Source organism: Lepisosteus platostomus, chromosome 9 (assembly GCF_059453375.1).
Source record: "Lepisosteus platostomus isolate fLepPlt1 chromosome 9, fLepPlt1.hap1, whole genome shotgun sequence".
Taxonomy (NCBI): domain Eukaryota; kingdom Metazoa; phylum Chordata; class Actinopteri; order Semionotiformes; family Lepisosteidae; genus Lepisosteus; species Lepisosteus platostomus.
The window spans coordinates 43471375-43493427 of NC_142619.1; the positions used below are offsets into that span (position 1 = coordinate 43471375).

At 34.3% G+C, this 22053-nt stretch overlaps 1 protein-coding gene across 1 annotated transcript; it reads right to left on the reverse strand.

The window, feature by feature from the left end:
- Positions 1 to 1195: 1195 nt before the first annotated feature.
- slc13a1 (solute carrier family 13 member 1) lies at positions 1196 to 14831 on the reverse strand. The gene is made up of 15 exons (XM_088645130.1): positions 14704 to 14831; positions 12605 to 12733; positions 11162 to 11298; positions 9688 to 9875; positions 9324 to 9363; positions 9167 to 9230; positions 7391 to 7548; positions 6560 to 6679; positions 6100 to 6198; positions 5891 to 5992; positions 5418 to 5512; positions 4644 to 4750; positions 3904 to 4065; positions 3223 to 3360; positions 1196 to 3117 (listed from the first exon to the last, which is right to left on the reverse strand). Exons 1-15 carry the CDS (start codon positions 14800 to 14802, stop codon positions 2983 to 2985), a joined length of 1773 nt encoding a protein of 590 aa, XP_088501256.1. The 5' UTR covers positions 14803 to 14831; the 3' UTR covers positions 1196 to 2982.
- Between the last annotated feature and the right edge of the window lie 7222 nt (positions 14832 to 22053).

Sequence of the window (22053 nt, forward strand, 5' to 3'; positions counted from 1 at the left end):
AATATTCCAGTCTTGTTTTTACAAGCTTTGATTTCTTAAAAGCTTATCTGATCTATTTTATTTTTAAATGGGTGCATTCAGGATGTTTCACTCAATCTGACTGCTTGATATTTTCCAGTTTTCCAATGTACATTGTAACTTTTAGTTCCACACAGAGTTCTGTTAAAATATATTCACTATTGAGTTGAAAACTACCAATGCAGATGAAAGTCCTGTCAATATTTTCTAAAATATTTATTTTCAATAGTGCATTTTAAAGCTATTTTACACTGGTAGTAAAAGAAAATAAATATACAAAAATATTAGGTAAGGTATTAAAAGGTACGTTAATACAGATATGTGACAACTGCTGAATTATGCACCACTCTAATTCTTATATTGCCAACATGTCACAGTATTTCACACTCAGTGGTCTGAGCCTTTTGAACCTCCTCTGGGATCCTAGGAATAATAGTGATTTAGCCTTAGATTCACCCTCTCAGCTGTTGGGAGAAAGATTACTACTATCTTGGCAACTGATGTCCCACTCATCCAGGTGCCAATAGCACCCATCAGACCTGGTTGAGCTGGCCACCCCTGGTCCTCAATACACTTCATTCCCATTCAACATAGGAAACAAACTGACCCACAGCTCACCATTCCAGCACTTGTGGCACCCTTCAGTACAGACTAAGCTGTACTTTCTCAATACTCAACTAGTTCACTGTCTTCCATAGGTCTGTAAGCCACCCCAATCCATTGGAGGAGAACTCCCCTCTGGAGACACCGGAGAATGGACACAGAATGAAACCCTTTTCCTCTCAACTGGTCTTATATATTCATTATTAGTTCTCCTAATTACCAGGCAGCTGTCTTGGCTCAAGGCCACAACACTACCTCACAAGCCTTTTGTTCTTAAGTTTTATACCATAAATATTGTATGAATAGGCATAAATATAAATACAAAATCTTAGTCAGCTTAAGAATTCAGTCTCAGTTGAACTTTCAAGTACAGATATAGCTTTAGTGATATGTTAGGATTTGGTAGTTATTATTTTGTTTATGTCAAAGCTTGCACAGTACTAGTACTACAGGATGTATCTGTCTAAAGTAAACATCTAAAGTTTATCTACAGTATGTATTCAATAAAATTTATGAAAAACATCTAAAAGTATCAGCTCAAGACGTTACAGAAATTCCATTTCAAGGACAGGAGTTGCAGTGAAAGAAATGCAAAAGAATATTTAGTTTTATTTGTGATACCAAAAACAAAATAAAAATGTACACTGGTCATAGGAAAAAATACCTATATAAATACAGGAACTAAAACAGCAAATCTTTTTATTCAGAAAAAATCATTTTTTTTTAAAATTTAATTAACTTTCGCCAGAAACCCTTTTCCTTAACCCTTTAGTCATGCTACTTCATTAATATGGAATAAGTAAACAGCTCATATATATGTATAGACATATATCACATTCTTGCCAAAATGTGTGGCATTTTGGAAATATACTGTATTTCCAAATATTGTACAATAATTGCTTTACCAATAAATGAACAACTGCATGACAATTATATAAACGAAAGGACAGTGTTTAGAATTTTAGAAAGTTGTAGAGATAAACAGAAAACATTGATATGCCTTTTGGTTACTGAAAATATATTTTCTTAATTATTATGATCTATTTGAAATGTGACATTAATTGACTAACATCACAAGAGGAAAGTTTGTCGCTAAATATGCAATAGAAATTATGATGAAAAAATGTTTTACAATTTAACATTGAATTCTGAACCAATCAAAGCAAAATGATATTGTAGATGATAATCCCCTTCATACATGTTTTCTTCTTTTTGTTTCTATGTCTTATAACATACACTACATAACACTAAAAACTGTTTTACAGCAGTACAACACATACTGTATTAAAACACCAGTTTCAGACATTAATACAAGTAATAATATAATGTTCAAATTTGATTTTTATAGGGTCAACAAAATTGAATTCCCTGTCCTATAAAAACAAAACTAAGAAAAAAGTGCATACATTGTATTTACAGATCGCTTTGATGAAGTGTTTCTTAACCACAATCTTAAATGGTGATTTTATCCAAATATCCGGAAATATTGAGTATCTTCTTGTCTGTTCTTATCAGGCTCTGCATTATGCCAACATCAAACCACCAGCAATCAACGCATTTGTATCTGCTCTGTTCTGCATATGGTGTTTTATCATAGTTGTGAAGTCTCTGTGTGAAGGTCATTCATTTCAAGGTAGCAGGTCTCTGTAGGTGTCTATAACATATGCTACTTTCAACTATATAGATATGTTAAACTATACCTCTTTAGCTAAAACATGTACTGTTTTAGCTTTTTATAAATATTATAAGGTGCTATTTTACACTTCCTATATATGTTACGCCACTGCCCCGGAGGACTCGTCGTTCCATCTCGCATTCCAGCATTCCAATTCGGAAATTGGCTTCCTGACCCTGGTTCGTCTCCCGGCTACGTCTCCTGGTTTCGGTTTTGGCACTCTACTGTTTGTTCAGGTTTTGACTCTCGGCTTCCACATAGTTTACAGCTCCGTTTCCATTTTTGGTACTTCTGCTCGGCTCGACTTTCTACGCCTTACTGACCTCAGCTTGACCACTCGACAACGTCTCTGGATTTCGTTCAAGATTCTGCATAGGGTCCACACTATTTCTTATAAAACTAGTCCCTAACAATATACAACTGATCTACAACACATCTGTAAAACAATTGGGTCTCCAGATATTAATGGTTCATGATATTAGGTTTTTGTATGCCTGGTATTATTTTTAATGCAGAAACACCGATTAAGATTTCCTTCTATATGCTCTTTCATGAAAATATATATCATACCTCCAAACTCTTATCTAACAGAGAATACTGGGTGCATATTGGTTTCATGGAGACGAGGCTAGAGATTATGAAGCTGGAGTGTAAAATTAGTTCTTATGAATTATTGTGATAATGGGTCATGAACCTGTTATGTTTGAAGAGGGAGCCCATGCGGGGTACTGGCTCAAGTTGAACATAGGGTCTCCCCATGTTGTGATGGCCAATATAACAACAAGAATTCCAATAATGTTAACTCCCAGTCCAGCCTTTACCTAAAAACATGTAAAAATATAATAGATGTTAGGAAATAGCAAAAGCAGTTGCACATAATAATTACTTATGTTTTACTCTACAAGCTTATTTAAAGATGTTCTTACCATATCCATTACTTTCAGGTGACCATAGGCAAATACTATAGCATTAGGTGGATTTGCCACTGGCAGAAGGAATGCAAAAGAAGTACTTAATGTTGTGGGTATTAGAATATACAGAGGGTTTATATTGATGGCTTCAGCCTGTGAAAGGCAAAGAGACAAATATTTAACCAGTTTTGCAAGATAATATGGTTTTAAATCATAAATGATGAAAAATAAATAGAATATATCCTAAATGGATATTTCACACAACATGAGTAATGAGTAAAATTTTACCATAACTGACATCACAGGTTTTACAAGGGCTAGGACAGATTAAATCTTGCTTGACGGTATTTTTATCATTGTACGTGAGGAAATGAGAGATGTTGTTCAAGTAATTTGAACCAGACTGTTTCAAATGTCACTATGGATGGGAGGTATACCAACAAATTGAGCTGGAAGTTTGCAGGAGCAGGAAACTATGAAGGCTTTATACAGGAAACTGCCTTATGTCTGTTATTGGTACAGGTATTAAACAAACAAGTAGAGATTTAATCCTTTTCTGAAAAGTAGAAAGAAAAGTATTTAACTAACAACACCTTCTTCAGATGTTTTCCTAGTTCACACCACTTGATTTTTGGTGTAATTCTTATCTTTTGCATGGAAGCTATCAATTTGCATAGAAAAAAATGCCATACTTACCAATGGAGAAAGAATAGGCAGGAATATTGTAATCGTGGCAGGGTTGCTGGCTACTTCAGTTACAGTGGTTACAATTAAACAAGATAATACAATTGTTGCCAAAACAGGAAGAGATGCCAGTGGTGTTAGCTGGTTACCAATCCACATAGATAATCCTGAAACCTGCAATTTGTAAAAATTAACATTATAATTTTTATTATCTTTTATTATTGAAGCAGGTGAAGATTATTTCACTTTTCTCTTTGTTTGAATACCAGGTTTCCATATTATCTTAAAAAAATATATGAATCCACTTTCAATATTTTAAATAATGTGAATGTACAAATGGATGGCACAGTGGTGCAGTGATTAGCAATTTCTGGGGTGATATCTGTGTGGAATTTGTATGTTCCTCCCATGTTCACATGAGTTTTCTCCAGTTTCCCCCCTCAGTGCAAAAACATACTGGTAGGTTAATAGGCTTTTGGGTGAATAGGCCCTGGAGTGACTGTACACATGTTTGTCTGTATGTGCTCTGCGATGGGCTGGCATCCAGTCCATTGTGTATCCTGCCTTACACCTATTGCTTGCTGGGATAGGCTCTGGCTCCCCTGCAGTCCTGTATTAGATGAAGTGGTTAGAAAATGGATGGATGCCTGAATGTATAGTGCTAAACTCTTGATTTCAGTATTATTCATGAATGTATTTGAAAATAATATGCTTTTAATACAACAGTATAACTAGTTAAGGCTGTAAATTACCTTGGTGCCTTCAGCCAGGGCAAAACCACCACCGACCAGAAGACAAATTTCCCACGGCATGCAAGACTGGAATTCTTTCCATGTAATTAGTGTTGAGTAAGAAATGTCTGTAAAATGAGGCCATTGTACATTATTGAAAAGGCCGTTGAACAGATCATAAAAATACTATTGCACAAACATATACAGTATAACAAATTGGAAATGGGTTTAATATTACTGAACTGTAACAGTAATTAATATTGATTAATCATCAAGAAGTGCAGTTGTAGTGCAAATACTTCTGTCTCCTTGTTAGAACTACATACTGGTGAAAACAAGTCAGGTAGCACATATTGGCAGTGGAATTACTGCAATAAAGATACTAAGCATCTGCCAAGAAGTCTTGTGACACAGTCATTGCTCATTCCTTATGGTGTATAGACCCTGGATTGATCTAAATGTCCAAATTGTGATTGTGTTCTATAGCTATTTACAATATCTGTTGCAATGCATCAACTCTCTCCACAAGTCTTTCATAAGCTCTAATTCTACCAGTGTTTTTAAAACATGAGTACAATATTCAATCTTCTAAAACTAATTTGTATTTTTGGCCATATTGGCAATATATTATATTCTTTAATATAAAACTCTGAGAAATCAGATAATCAGATCAAATCAAAATATTACAAGTATTATAATACTGGTAATATTATAGTATTATAAACATTATAAGAAACCCTTATGGAAGGGGCTTGATAACATAGTAATATTGAGTTTTTATCAACAGATACTTACCAGATGAATGTTTTGTTGGCATGTTTGCTGGTATGATAAAAAACAGGAGTCCAAGGATTAATGCTGCAGTAGCATCTGTAGCATATCCTTTGTATCTGTACAGGAAAAGGGTACTTTTTATGAATGTTTGTAAGAATTGTAGTAGCAATAATAAAAAGAAGAAGAATATATATATATATGTCAAAGTTTAGAAACATTTAAGCAATATAAGGAAATTGAAACATTCATTGTAATTATATTTTCTTTGTTCAACTGAAATTTTTGATGTGGAGCAATATCCAGCTACTTTTAATTTAATTAAAAGATATATATCCCTTTTTTATAACCCTCAATATTTTAGCAATTTCTGCATTATTCCTTAAAAATGGAATGTGTTTTGCTTAGCTTTATATGGGTGTAAATGTTGACAAATGCTCAACTTCAGTATTTGTCTCAACACAGACATTTGTCAATTTTTATTTTAAAATTCTTACTGTGGGAAAAGAGATGACCAGCCAGGTATAAATCCAGGATCTCTTGTAAACCAAAGTAGAGCCATTAAGATGAATATGATCAAGGTAACATTCTCTTGATAGCTGCAAACCCAGAATGAATCAGTCAATTAAAAGTCCAATTTTCCTTTGCAACACACACAGCAAAAAATAAATAAAATACATCCTGCAACAACTTTATTATTTCTTACCTTAGAGGCCCAAGATTTTTGTATTCATCTGCTATGATCTTAGCAAAGGCTTTTTCTCTTTCCGATTTCTCCTTTTTGCAGTGAAATAATGCCTTGAAGCTATGGTTTTCAACGAAAAGAGCTGGTGTTAGTAAAGAAAATGTGTTTCTCTTCAGTTCATTTTCATCTCTTTAAGAGAAGCTTGAGATGCGTAATCACAATGCAATTCTTGGTGAAATATTAAACAGTGGCAGTAGCAATAATAGCAATAAAAGTTGTCATAGATTTACCTATTTAATGACTCACATCAATAAACCAAATCTTAGGCTTTTGCTTCTTTCAAACCACAACACAGGCCTGTAATATTTTTCTTTTATTCCCCCCTAAACAATAACACAGCAGCCCTCATCCAATTATGTATTGCCATGACCTCTTCCACTGCTCAGCCACAGAATAAAAAGAGTTCCAAGTCTGAACTTACTCTGAGCCAAGGAAAACCCAGTGCAACCAGAACCATGATAAAACGAGAATGAGAAGAGTGATGGGGAAGCAGAAAATGAACCAATTTCCAAAGTTGATACACTGGCACTCTGGGTAAAAACTAGGAAAGAAAAGAAACATCATGAAGTACACTGACCTCCCACTTCCATACCTATTTTAATCAGGATTTACTTAATTGATCAAAAGATGTACAGTATGTAAAGTGTAAACCTGTTTTTTTGCAAAAATAAATTATTTCTTATTAACAACACTAATAAAATAGCACACACATACTGTACATACTGTATGCCCATAACAGATAACCATTATTGATTCAGATCTTATTGCCTTTAGCCAAAGATATTCTTTCAGCAAGGTGTTGCAAGTTGGGCTTGTCTAAAATTATCAAGGTGTTTATGTCTATAATGCATTAAAGGTAATTTTTACAGACTGGTAAGGATGTGTCATGTTTCACTTCAGAGATATGCCATTTAAACATTTAAATTGACTTTTTAGGCATACCCTAGTCTAAACAAAATCCATGATCTTATAGAAATAAGTACAAGAAAATGTACATCCTCATATACACAATAGAGATTTGTTTGAAAATTACAGTATAGGAGAAATTTAAAGATTAATATACCTGTAGGTACACTATAGGCAGCAAGTGTTGCCTAAAGCATCTGACTACAGTACTTCACTTGATTCAGAATTTAAATTTGTAAATAAATTTAGTTTATAAAAACAGAATAATAAGCATTGATGTCAATTATGACCTATGATAAACCTGTACTTCTTAATAAATTGGACAAGTTATAACAGAGAAACATACTGGTTGAATTGTTCAGCAAAAATCAAGTTGGTAGAAGTTCCTGTGATTGTGGTCAATCCCCCAATTGTGGATGCATAGGCAATACAGAGTGACAAGCCTTTGCACATCATATGGTCCTTGTGGCTCCGGTATTTTCCTTTTGTTGTAGGAATTTCAACCTGAATAATACAATTCAATTAATGGAATGGTTATTTATGGGTTATTTATTGAAATTATGTTAGAAATAATCATTTCAATACCTTGTTGCTGACAAAAATCAATTAAATTATCTTAGCTTTTACAAATAAATCTTATATTTCACTCGTAATTTTTCCAGTGTTTTCAAATTTAAATATTTAAAAATAATTTTAAAATGTGGGTTCAGTAGTATCTAAGGATCTGTCTGTGCCTTTTAAATCTTTTGTTTCCCTTAAGTTAAACAATATGAAATCTTACTACCTCAGAGAAGGGACAAGGACTGTAGCAGTCTAGGTAAACTATTCTCGCAAGTGTGCTAACCAATCTATTGTCTCACAGGAAATAAAAACTTCCACAGATTAATAAATAAAGGAATCGTTATTTAGGACGTTGTTTAATTTAAAGTGAATAGAACAAAATAGTCATCATATGCATAGGTAAAACATAAGAAAGATGGAAAGGGGTGGGCTGGGGTCCACTAGCAAATCTGCATCAAGTCTGTGGTTTAACAATCTGCTGTATGAATATTTATACAACAGTATGCTTCCCAGATTGTGAGTGATCACACATTGCAAGTACCTGACAGCTACGTATGTAATTTACCACCCAGAGTTCTTTAGGTCACACAAATAGAATATATTAGTAAATATAAGGCCACTGTCAGGGGTAACAATGTCTTCTGAAGGGGAGAAGATCTAATAGCATAAGAGTGCCATAACCAGAATTGGAAAGGGTCAGGTACTTTATTACTGTGGATCAAAAGGTCCCCTGGGAAGCACATATTTGAAAGATTGAAACTATGATCTATGTGTTCCATTTTCCTTCCTCATCAGCAAAGTCCAGCAGCTTTGCATTATGTTGAGAGAGATAATTGCAGGTAAGAACATGTATCATATCCAGAAATGTGGGAAAAATTACTGTATATCTCTATCAAGCATTGAAAAAACGAGAGATGTAAAATCTTGTTTCTAATACATAATTGCTTTCTTTTAGAAATGTAGCTTACTTAAATGAATAGTACATTGAGCAATTTTATTAAATTAACTAAGCAGGGTACACAGTTTAATTCATATCTGTATTTGGCTCTGCTTGCATACTCACACTTGTCAAATCAATGGTTCTCAGGTAAAAAAAAAGAACTGGGCATGTACTGTAAGTCACATTTTACTGAAATAATTTAAAGCCACCTTAGATAGGTATTCCCTTTTCTGTTACTTTTGTTTTCAGATGTGGAAATATATAATTGCATAAAAGAAGACATTCTAAATCCAGTCATTATGAAGATGATTTAGGTGAATGAAGAATAAAAAAATCAGGATGGGACAAAAATACTCAGTGATAGATAATTTAGTAAATACAGTAATCATTTCAAAGAAGATACCATTTGTGGCTCTTTAATGAAAGAACAAACCTCTTTTTTCAAGTATGCTATTGACTCTTATCCACTATACTCCATTGGCAGGAAACAGATTATCTTACTTTTGTGTACTTACACCAATGAGGAAGGGTATTGATTACATTTTCCTTTTCATATGGCTAACATATGCCCCGAAGTGTAATATTAGCCAAGTGTGGTAATTGTGGCCAATCCCTACTTACGTCAGTCTGTGGTGGTGCATTCATCGGCTCTTTGCACACAACAGCCTTCAGTCCAGCTCCATTACTAAAAGAAAAGATAGAAATTAAAATAAATTCAATGTTTAGCCAGGATCAGTTTCTACAATCTTAAAAATATGATCTAAGATATATGGATTACCTTATTATTTCATTATTATTGTCCACTTTTTCGTCATCCTCTGTGAAAATAAATTTCACCACAAAATTATGATACATAATGCAAAATCAATTTTCTTAATATTCATATTCTTAAAAATATTATTTCAGGTATCAGTCTTTATGCTGACCTGCTTAATGTGAACATGTTTAACCTCCAGCATCCCTCTCTTGTTAATGGTTATCTGACCAGCAGGTAGAGTGTTTTACTATAATACTAATTTATAATCTATAATCTATACAAAGACAAAGGAAGGTTATGGAGACAATTTAATCTCAAGATTTTAAGATCTAAAGCTCGTGCTTGGTTATTGAACACATTTAATGATTTTTTTAAGAGATGGTACCATCGAGCTGTAACCCTCTGTTTGTTGTTCCACTCATTCTTCTCATCTGCATAGCATGAGCCTCAGCTTCGGCATTTAAAATCTGTTGAATAACAGCTTCAACAATTGGCATCACCATGGCAGCGGTGGTTGTGTTACTGAGCCACATGGAAAGGAACGCAGAACTGACCATGAAGCCAAGCATGAGCCTGAAAATAAACATCATCGTTATTTAAGGCTTATATAATTAATTGCGTCATTAAGAGAATATGAATACTTATTAGTTATAAACACCTCTCTAGAAATGGTTTTATTCACATACTGGAAAACATCCCAGTTGTTACAGGTTCCCTGAAAATTGTTTTTGGAAGTCATTACACAATGTTCAGCCCCTGTAAAACTGGGAAATGAGATTAAAATATGAACTTTTTGTTATTTCTGTAGTTTTATTGTCGTTTGTTATGAGGTTGGTTTCTGTTAATAGGATCTATTATGTTGGTGCATTAGTTTAAATTGTTACATTATACAATAGAACCTGATACTAAATGGGTGCCCTTTTGACAAAGTAGAAATGCATTCTTCTGTTTAATTAATCTGTTTGAAGTTTTGATATTTTATTATTCTGTGAAATGCGAAGAATGTGCCATGATATTAAGACTTATATCATGCATTTCATTAATTTATAACACATTGTCAGTGATTTCAAAATGCATTAAAAAAAACATTTTATAACATTTTTGTCTCAGAAGCAGTGATAATGAGGATTGCTGTGTTGCTAAAACAACCCCCCATCTCATAATTGAAAGCATTTTGTTTCTAGATGTTCAAAACCCCCCATAATGTATATAATATTAAATTGCTCTTAACCTAGAAGTAAAATAAGTATTTTATGCTAAATTAAACACATCCCACAAGCTCTTTAACATGTTCTAATATGGGAAATGCCTGTGTGCATATAAAGACGTATTCATGACAAATATGTAAATGTGATTTTGATTTTTTTTTCTTACTGCCATGCATATATCACCAGTATCAGTTAGTTTTCCTTTATGTATTCTTTGAAAAACTCAGGTCAGGACCACATGAAAACTAAAGGGACACCTAATAGTTACAAATTTCAATCACAGTATTTGATAACAGCTATCTTGTCTGTGGAAGACTGCCATCACATTTCAGGTTTGGATTGAATTCATGTGTTTTGAATCTATGAATGTAAAACACAAAATTATATCAGTTGTGTATTTGTAGATAACATACCTTTTCACGTCATTATACGGATTTTTTTAAATTAAAGGGTAACTTAAGAAAAATTTATATCAAATGGATAATTTGCTGCCAGTTTTGTTAGAAACTTAAGGTAACAAGGATCAAAGGGCAGGTAACAGCAAGCTATTTATATAATCTTTACTGAGGCTAAACAATGCAAACAACAGGATAAGGGCAATTGAACCAACAATTCCTTCTTTAGTAATGTTGTCAAAACTTTTGCATTTACCATCCAGGATTGACTCCCACCAGTATAACTAACTTCAAAGCAATTCTCTTGTGCAGGTTCCACTTTTCAATAGATGTAGCTAGACAAATGACCCCAATCAACAAAAGGTGGAAGTCTTTGAAATAGGCTGAAGCAACCTGAAAAACAGCAATGTGCAGCAGTAATGTAAAATGTTTTATTACAAAGATAAGTTGCTGTCATCATTTTGGATGTTTATATATGCAAGTCAAAACATCAAATGAAAGCTCTGTATAACTGAAAAAATAGTACACCAACCAGTAAACCAGTTTTCCTATTTTGTAAAGCATTGTACATACAGAGGAGCAACAATAAGTTTCTGATGATCACTGTTTTACATATCGAAACTGCCCCTGTCACGGTGAAATTCTATAAATGGTGCTATAATATTAAAATGTAAGAGAAAAATCATATAGGAAAAAGTAATGCAGCCACTGGGACCAATGTCATTTGCAGAAATGTCTGCAGAAAACAGTTTCCAGGATACCCAATAGGTACTGTGATAGGATATTGATTTGTTTTATACATAAAATAGAAAATAAATCATAAGTAAGCAAATAAATATTTGTGATACATAGATCATTCTACACCAAAAGTGTCCCATTTTGTCTGACGCACTTATCAATAAAAAATAATAACTTACCTGTAGTTTTAGGAAATGAATTATAGACATTATGGTAATTTTTTATTATAGAATTCATAGATATTTGTATGGATTTTCTCAAAGTATTTTATATCATAAAGTGTTTATAAGTGTGTTAAAATGCTTTAGCTCTCTAAATATGCCACAACTCATTTACTATAATGGACATTTCTGTCTGTCTGTCTCTATACCAGATTACATAGATCTATTTTGTCACAATCAAAGAATTCTAAACTTTACACAGTAATACTTTTAATATTCAGGATAAAATAATTAAATACCATTACCCAGCCTAGGGTTACATCAACCTTCTAAATAGTGAGAGATTTCCTCTGTTAAGTAAGGCTATCAGCAGATAACCAATTCAATTTATCTGTGTTGAATTTATCTGTTTTTTTACATTGGTTTTTGTGACTTACACTGTAAATCAAAACTGACTAAACTGTTACAGACATATTCATTTATAAGAAAATCATTTGGAAGGAAAATTATGTCTTGTCATGACATTTCACAATCACCTGCTGTGCAGTAAAAGGTGTTTAGATTTTCTTTCACGGGCTTTACCAGAAAATATGTGTAAATTCTAGAACATAGCACTTAGAACTAGAATCTAGAACTTTTCAATGAATACTCTCAACACATCCCCAGCTATGTCTATGTTCTTCCCTTATTCCAGCTCAGTGGATCCCAGAGAAGGAAGAATGCTTATAAGTCTTGACAACCTTAGGGTTTGCTTTGGTCTTCATAGTTAAAGGAGAAACCAAAACAAAGTGTTGGCTTACCTCGGATGATTTTAAAATGCCAAACAAGGGAAAGAATAGGGCAGGAATGAGGGATGTCACTGCTAGGGGCATTGCTTCTGTTAGCCAGTAAATGGCAATGACAAACATGGTAAACGCACATTCTGCTACCTGGAAATATAACCAAAAAAAACAACAACAAATGTATAAATAATCATTAGAATAATTCATTACATTTATTTAGTACTTCAGTCCCAAAGGATCTGAAAGCACTAGTATATACTTTATACTATAGGAGGGAATCCACTTCCTCCACCAATTGGCTTCACCAATTGAATTAAGGGGAAACTTTATGTAGGTCAATTGTACGAGACAAAATAAATTATAGCTAGAACAGGAGGGTTAACACCCTGATAAACACATGAATCACCATAAGCGTCACAACCGTAATTTGATGCATAAGTATCCATATTTGGTGGAAACGCCTTTGGCAGCAATCACAAAAGTAAATATTTTTGGGGAAAGGGCTGTTGACTTTGCACACAGGGTTGGTGCAATTTCTGCTCAGTCTTCTTGGCAGATTTGCTTAGTCTCTCTCAAGTTGGTTGGTGATCACTTATGGACAGCAGTTGTCAAGTATATCTATAGTTTTTTCAAAATAATTCAAGTCCTGCTGAAAGGTGAGTTTTTGTCACAGTTTTAGGTCAAGCACTCCAAGACTTGCCAGTACTGGTGCCCATCTATGTTCCAATCAGTCAAGCCAGACTGAGAGTGATTATGCTGACATAGTGATGACATAGTCTGATAATCAATTATCAGGTTAGAAACTGTTAGCTCTGAACACTCCAGAAATGTGTAACAGTGCACTGATGAGATCTTGTCTCCAACATACTGTACTGATCACAAAAAGGCAGCATTCTCTTGAAAAACTAGGAGAATTGGCTCCTTTATGTATTTTTTCTTTCTTGACTTACAGCAGGCTTGACATTCAAAAGGTTAAATCACCTCATCACTGTGCTCAATCAAATGTGTCACTAATGAGGTGCTTTAGAGTTTATGCAACAAAGTCACTCAACTGTATCAAGGTTAGTCATGAATGATCAGTTAATTGAAACTTAATCAATACCCAAAATCTACTGTACTGCATATACTTTATTTTTCTGAAAAAAAAACATACATAATTAGTAATGATATGTTTCTTTTTATACCTCAGTTTATGTTTTTAGTTTGGTTAATTGGAGTCTTCTCATTTAATTTCTTTCCAACTCAAAGTTAATCAATATCTGATTAACACAACAGTAGGGAATGCCAATTTGTTTTAGTTGTGAAATCCCCAGTTCTTATCAAATCTCTTTAGTCTGTAATGTTCTAGAATCAAATGAGCTTGATAAGTATTTTTATTTGTTCCAAGCTGCTGAACTGCAAATTAATGTTTCCTCACAGATAGTATTGCTGCTGTTTAGGGTAATCTCCATTTCTAAACAAAAGACACTGAACTGACTTAGCTCCAAAACAAAATATAATAACCCTCCCCCCCCAAAAAAAAACTCCTGTTCTTCTTCAACAGTAATATTGCTGTTAACATGTGTAGAGAAAATGAGGATTATTATAATAGAATAAGGCTATATACTGTATGCAGTATATGAAAGAAAATATGAAGCAAAACTGGGCTGGAAAATGAAGGAAGCTGTAAATCTATTCTGGTTTAACTAGTGCAGGCACCTCCCAATAGAAGATGCTGGCCACAATATATGTATGTATTTAAGGCACTGGCAAATTGTCAATAAGATCAAGGAGTTATTTCGATTAATTTATGTTACAAGCAATACCAAAACAATGAAAATACATTCATACAAGATTCCATTTTATATCCTTTCAGCAAGCACTGGAGCCTATTGAGGAGATGATTTCTAGGAATAATATTCACTTCCAGTGAAAGACTAAATATATTGGATGTAATTCACCATTCGTAATTTGTCCTTCTACATTTCTGCAGACCCTGTTTAATTACTTGGTCAAAATCATATCCACATGGATATACATTTGGCTATACACAAAAATAAATCAATTAACTTTATAAATTAATTTGTGCCGTATGTACAGCATACTAAAGGCACAACATTAAATTGTCATTTCCTTACTTTTGTCTTGATGAGCAATGGAAGAGGTAGAAGCAGCAGAGGTGTGAGAATAATTATGAAGACCTTGTGAAAAGCCCAGAGTTTGGTAAGGAACCCCATCTCTCTTGTCCAGCCAGCTACACGCCTTTGCAGACACTTAACTATATTAAATAGTCTATCCTGATTAATTTTTCTCTAAACAGTCACCTTTACCCATTAACAAAAATCAGATATCTTCCTAGTTAACAATAAAACTTTATTGTTTTAGAGTCTTCAGAACTGCACATGCTCAGCAGATGCAAGCCCTTTAGATTATTACAACACAATCTTACAGTTTCCAAGAACTGCTGTGAAAAAGAAAAGTTGCATGTTATTCTTCCATAATGCTACATAATATGTATATATATAAATATATATATTCTGAATCCATACCAAAAGCGTCTTTTTAATCATTTTAAACAGACCAATCCTGAACATTTAAAAAATAAAGAAAACAAATATTTTCAGTCTCATAGCTGTGATAATGCATTGTCTTCATTTAACTTCTTTTGTTAGCCACTTACTGAAAATTGACTCGTGTAAGGAACATCTTAATCTATAGTTCTGGATTTATCATCCTTCCTTGAGATTCAGTATCTTTGTTCTCTGATTAAAGAAAACAATACTTCCACACAAAAATAGAACAGAGAAAAACGACTGTAAAATGTGTACCAGCTTTCATAAAGATGAATATAAGACGATAAACAATCTGATATTTAAAAATTCAGGGTTATTCTTCTTTTAAACATGGCTATGTATACAGAAGAGCAAGTGGCAACTGTAAAATTGGCTCTCATTAGCTAACATTTTGTTAAATAGTTATTGTAGTAGTAAACCAACACAAGCAAAATGTTTCCAGAACCAACAGTTCAAGAGAAGAGGTAAAAGTCCACCACAAACTAATTTAAGCATTTCATTTAAAATCAGGTTGAAAGGAGCACTCCTCATCTTAATCTCTGTTTTCCCAGAATTTACATTCATAGGAGAGTTAATTAATGAAAGCAGTCAGCTGAGTCACTCATCTGCATAATTAAAATCAAATTGAAAGAGTTTTATTGTCATTATCAATGATTTACAGTGTGATTTACAGTGTCGCCAAAGCAATAGCAATTATCAGTACAGTTATAGAGATGTGTAATATTAATAATTTCATATTATTTATAAATAAATGAGGCTACGATGTCAAAGAGAAAATCAGGTTCTAACATATAAGTTTTCTTTGCAAACTTTAGTTAATAATTACACACACCCTATTATCAGCGAATACTGAGTGTAGGTATGAGGTTTCTTTGTTCCCAGCTAGTGAAGTAGTGACCAAGGTGACAAATCTTAAAGGTCTGAAAATATTAATAGAAGTTTACACACGTTCAGAACTCTTATTAATGTACAAGCACTGTGAGTACCTGGGCCCAGACTTTTACAGAACCAGGAAATCAATCTTGACCATGTAAATGAGTACAAATATCATAAAGGAAAGGGGGTAAATATTTCTTCTAAAACACTTTACTCAGAATGAAATCACATCCTAAATAAGATAAGAAATAACTTTATTGTCCTTTCAAAAGGGTGGTAATGTGTCTCTGGTATCACTATACAAGACATCAACATGAGAATCAACATAAAATACACATTAAAACAAACAATGGTTCTACAGGTAGATATACAACAAAACATATGCACACCTCTCGCTCTGCCCATATTACACTACCATTACACATAATCTGATAGCTCCATACAGGAAACAGTCGTTTAGCAGTGTTTAATATACCGACTGCATGGGGAACATGCAAAAGTCATTCTAAACTGCCTCCTTGAAGGTAGCTGTTGGAAATGGGAATGAAGAATAGAAATTTATGATCTGCTGAGCTTTCTTTTGAACTGCAGTATAATACAGATCTTTGAACTGTTTGTGTGGTCAACCAGAACTTTTAATAGCAATATGAACAATTCTGGCCAAATTTTCATTTCATTTCTTAATACTCAAGCTACCATACCACTCAGTAATACCATTCTGTTAACCCTCTCTAAAACGTTTTGACTCACCCAAAGCGTTTCAGTATCCTGATCAAATATGCACTGACTACCCTTCTTAAAAATGGTTCCCAAGTATTTAAAGCACTGAACAGCCTCCACAGGTTGATTAATAAGGGAGAGTGGTTAAAAATCTGATGTATGACTATCACAGGCAGCCAGTTATTATGTTCTATGGAAGTAATTTGGTTAATTAATATGATCAACATTAATATGACGCATGCTGGACTGACACCACAGAGTAATCCTCCACCCCTAATGACATTCCTTTTGCCAGAAGGAAAAATAATTTAAATCAAATTCAAATAATTTTATCGTCACAAACAATGATATACACTACAGTATTGCCAAAGCAATTACAATTCAATATCAGAACAATTATAAATATTTATATTAAACATCCGTAATTTATAAATTATAAAAGAGAAGATCAGGAATCAGGAAAAAATAGAAGCAAAAACACATTGGGTAGGCTTATTAAGATACAAGCACTGTGAGTACCCGAGCCCAGATTTTTACAGAACAGGAAGCTAATCTTGACCATGTAAATGAGGTACTGTATAAATATCACAGAGGAAGGGGGGAATCAGGTTCTTATAAAATATAATTCAGTACGAAATCACTTCCTAAATAGATACTAACCAAAAGGAGAGCTTTCTCACTGTTTTAAAAAGAGTATTAAAAGAAACAAGATTTAATTTTCCTGGTGGATACCTCAAAAAACTATTCCCACAACTAAAACAGCAGCTGGAAGATAATTGGTCAGATAACTGAGAGCAGCAGTTAATTTCCCACAGTTTTATGGGAAGTGCCCTTCAAGACAAGGGCTTTCATGTTATCTGAAACTGCTGCCCTCTTACAACATACAGTACAGTACTAAAATAAAAATAAATTCATACAAGTTCATTGTCCTGTTTATATTTGTGAAACGATAGGTCATATTAACTAGAATTAGAGTGAAGACCATTTTCACATGTTGCTCTTTTCAGAATTGATATTTATAAAAACTGGAAAAATCCCCACAGCTATTTGGTACTGATGCTCATCACATTAACACAGATTAGGATTAGCTAGTTTCAGGAAAGCACTGCTCTAGCTCTGATTTGCAATCCCCCAAATTATAACCCTAATCAAAGCTATGTTTTGAGCCTTGGGGCAATTTAGATAAGAAAGGTTATCTTGGTAGTTTGGGGCTAATATATCCCAGGATCTGATTCTTGAAATAAAGTACGGTATCAGCTTCACAAAACAGCTGGGTAGCTTGTTCCATACTGACAATCAATAACAAAGTGCTTCCTGTTCTCTGTTTTAAATATACTTCATAGCTCCCACTGATTCCTGTTACAATGTTGACTTTGAATACATGGGTCAGGTATCCTCGTAATCTTCTGTTCAGGACTAAAAAGGCTCAATTACAATTTCCACAACAAACATGATTGGTATTGGGCCATATTAATAAATAACACCCTTGCGCTGTCAAATATGATAGTGTAACGCTTACGGCTGACAAGCACTGTGTGTAAGAGCCGGCGTACCAGAGCGGGTGACGTCACCGCCCTTCCCTGTGATAGCAGGATCACAGCTACTGGGCTGTGGAGAGATCTCTCTTTAGCTCACGGGGCTAGGTCGCTGCAGAGAGACGCGGAAGTCCCGGGTTCGAGCCTCCAGTCGGGATGGGGCCGACCAGATGCGGCAAGGGCGCCCGCCAGAGCCCCCGTTGCGTTACAATAGGAATGTAGACTCTGAAGTAAAAGGCTAGTGACCTCAGCCTGGCCACAAGTACTTCTTGCTCTTTAGAGCAAAAAGGCTATGTGGCAACTGGCAGACAGAAGACATAGAAACAAATACACTTAAAAATTGACAGTTTTTAGTTTAATTGACAGTTTTTTCTGAACAGGTTACATCACAAGAGACACTTCAGAGAAAGTCAGTTTCTCTGCCCCATTCCCCACAATCCACAGACCTAGGAAAGCTGTCACCCCACTGGCTGCCCAGTAGGTTGCATCCTGGCAAGACCTGAGGGACACACAGTCAAGGGCACTACTGGAGTTCACAGTTCACAGTGTTAAAGTTTGTTGTTAGTATCATATGTGATACACCTGGGAGCTGAGGTGCCATAGCAAGCAATCTGTTAATAGGTATGTTCCAGAAAACATGAATGTAGCCAAAAGTGACAAAACCAGTACTCTTATTTACAGGTTGAGGATAACAGAAACCCACAAAACAAAACAAAAGCCCAGCCTCTCAATTAAATATCTGTCTTAAACTAGATACACCAGACATCAAAGAAACTTATTGGCTTCTCAAGAACTAAGTCTCACTCTGAGACTTCTTCCAAAAGCTTGCATCTCATAGATACCAAATTCCACATAGGATTTACCCACTGTTTCACAGTGGATTGATTTTTCCCTCTGTCTATGTCTTATCTTCTTTTGGAATCTGAGCTCCCAAATTTTTAAACCATCACCTGACCAGTCTGTTCCCCGGGGAATGTATTTCAGGCAACAGCTGCCATCTTTCTTGGCTCTGCCATCTCTTCACACACGTACTGTACAGTATATATTTATATATAGAGAAAGATTTTATTTTCTATTCACTTGTATTGAATTTACTTCTTCTTTAGATTTTTTTATATTTTCTTATCTATGTACTCAAAGTATCAACAGTAAATGTCATGAAAGACATTACATTAAAACAATTTGAATTTGAATATGAAAAGTGTGAAAAGAACTTAAGTCCTCTGGATTACATCTCTACACCGAGTGGGGTACTCGAATTCCTTACACTAATAGAGCACTTTTCATCCCCATGGTTAACTCTGATGAAACCTCTTACAAAGCCAAGGTAAACTGAGCTGTGAATGTATGAACTTAAAACAACAACTGAAACTGTATGGTCTGAAAACCGTGTATACTGTATAATCCTAAAATCTGTATTTTACAGTCAATATATGTGATGCTCTCAATATATTTATTATCAACACTGTAATATAAAGCACATTGGATACTCCCAAATAATCAGAAAACCATGGTGAAAGAAAAAAGAAAGACATCAGTACCAAGATACTTCTTTTTTGAGATACCATATATCTCTGCTTACAGGTACTGTGTCTAGATCATTTTAATATTTACAATACAAATCAGAGAAAAAATTAAATATCTTAAATCCTTAAAAAGCAATTTTCACAAAAGAAGAAAGATTAAAAAATAAAGATGTAAACCAGGTGAGGCACCACGTGAACCATACAAGGTCTAAACACTGTTAATGAATAAGCTGCTCATTAAAAACTTGTATCAAATCTATAACACTATAATTCTTCAGGCCATGCCTGCTTAAAACACTTTAAGAATGAATTACCTTAAGAATTAGATAAGGACAGCTTAAATATTAAATCTGGATATTCTTCTGTAGGGTAATGAGTTCACTGTGGTCTGTCGATACATTTAACTATTAAACTATTTTGCATCTGAGCAGAAGGCTTTATGAAAATGCTGGGTTCAGTTCAAGTAGTTTTACAACATCCCACGTCTTGAAACTACTTTGGTACTGTGCCTGTAAGTGTATTGTATATACATTAACAGAACACAATGATGCAAAGAATGAATACTGATCAGTATGAATGTTCAACTTTACATTGAGGATATTCATGCATAAGAAATCAAGATAATCAATAGACAGATAGCAATGGACTGTAGTATTGGTCCAATAAACACTGACCTTAGATATATAGTATTATAGCATTATGAAGATTTGTTACAATGGTGCAATTTGTTTCGTGGTGCAGTGGTTAGCATTGCTGCCTTGCAGTGCTGGGGCCCTGGAATCAATTCCTTTGGGGCTACCTGCATGGAGTTTGTATGTTATCCATACTGTATGTTCATGTGGGTTTCCTCCGGTTGCTCTGGTTTCCTCTCATAGTCCATACTGGTAGGTGATTGGCTTTTGGGAAAAAGGGCCCTAATGTGAGTTTCTGTGTATCTGCTGTATAGTATGTGTGCCCTGTAGTGGACTGGCATTCCATCCCAGATGTTTCCTGCTTTGTATTTGTTGCTTACTGGGATAGGACCCATGACCCTGTGTTTTATTTGCCAGCTTTGTTTAGTTTCCATAAACATTTTCTTTAGCTTTTCCATAAATACTAGAATGAATTCAGAAAACAAACCTACAAAAGGTCAACAAAAAATCTACTTTAGAAGTATCATGACTGGGTTTAGAAGACATACAGTAGATACTGTTTATGCAATTGCAATGTGCATTTTCTATGAACAAGGAGCACACATATTACATACCATATGCATAACATAGAAAATGTAATATACAGTATATGACATAATCAGCTTTCTAATATGATTAGATTAAGTCTCAAAAGTTATCTGCACCATAATGTATTAAATTAAAACTTTTTAACATGAAAAATATGATATAAAGGAAGGAAACAAAGAACAACTGAGTATCACAGCGATAATTTCCATTAGACCAACTGCGTTGTATTTTTGTTTAGACTCTTCTGAAACTAAATGTAATGTTGAAAAACAAGCAGTAGAGACTTGTTATAAATATCTGTTCTGAAGGAGCAGCATGAAACAAGAGCTCCTGTTGATTCCTGAATAATCTTATCTACACAATAATAAAGCTAGAATACAGTGATAAGTGAAGTATCTTAATAAAAAGAACTGATGTCAAACTTAGATGTGGCAAAGTTATACTGTATGTGGTAGCAGTTAGTGCTTCTGTCTCAAAGCCAAGTCCTGTGTTCTGGATTTAATTCTGGGCTGGGGTGCTTCTGTGTGTTCTCCTCCTGTCCACATAGGGTGCTTTTCTCCAAGTGGTTCAGTGTCTTACCATTAGACATGCTGTCTAGGTTGATTGGCATCACCAAAGTGCCCCGTTTGAGTGTATAAGTGTGTTTGTGTACCCTGTGATGGACTGGCATGCTGTCTGGGAAACAAACCTGCCTGGCCCCCTGTTGCTGCCTGGTTAGGCTCATAACCACCCTCTAAGCGTAAAGTGTTCATTGTAAATGGATGAATGAAATGTTGGACATATACCACAGATTAAGAGCTTGTATAGGAAAGTATGCTGCTGTAAATTTTGATGTATGCATATTGCTGCCCTATATAGAATACAACAAAGAGCTATTTAAACGTCTCCTAAAAATGACATAATAGCAGAACTACAGCTTTTTAGTCAGGATTCAAGGATGAAATGTCATAGAGGTAATTCAGGTATTAAAAATAAAAATAAACAATTAACAATATATTTTTAAGGTGATTGTCAATTGCCAAAGAAATACAGTAACTT

Bases quoted from the DNA above. Each gene is read 5' to 3' on its own strand.
- slc13a1 (XM_088645130.1), bottom strand. From the start codon at position 14,802: ATGGGGTTCCTTACCAAACTCTGGGCTTTTCACAAGGTCTTCATAATT. The intron at 9,364-9,687 runs GTACCATCTCTT...TTATTTTCACAG, and splicing joins CAGAGGGTTACAGCTCGATG to AGGATGACGAAAAAGTGGAC. The intron at 5,513-5,890 runs GTAAGAATTTTA...TTTCCTGTACAG, and splicing joins TGGTCATCTCTTTTCCCACA to ATACAAAGGATATGCTACAG.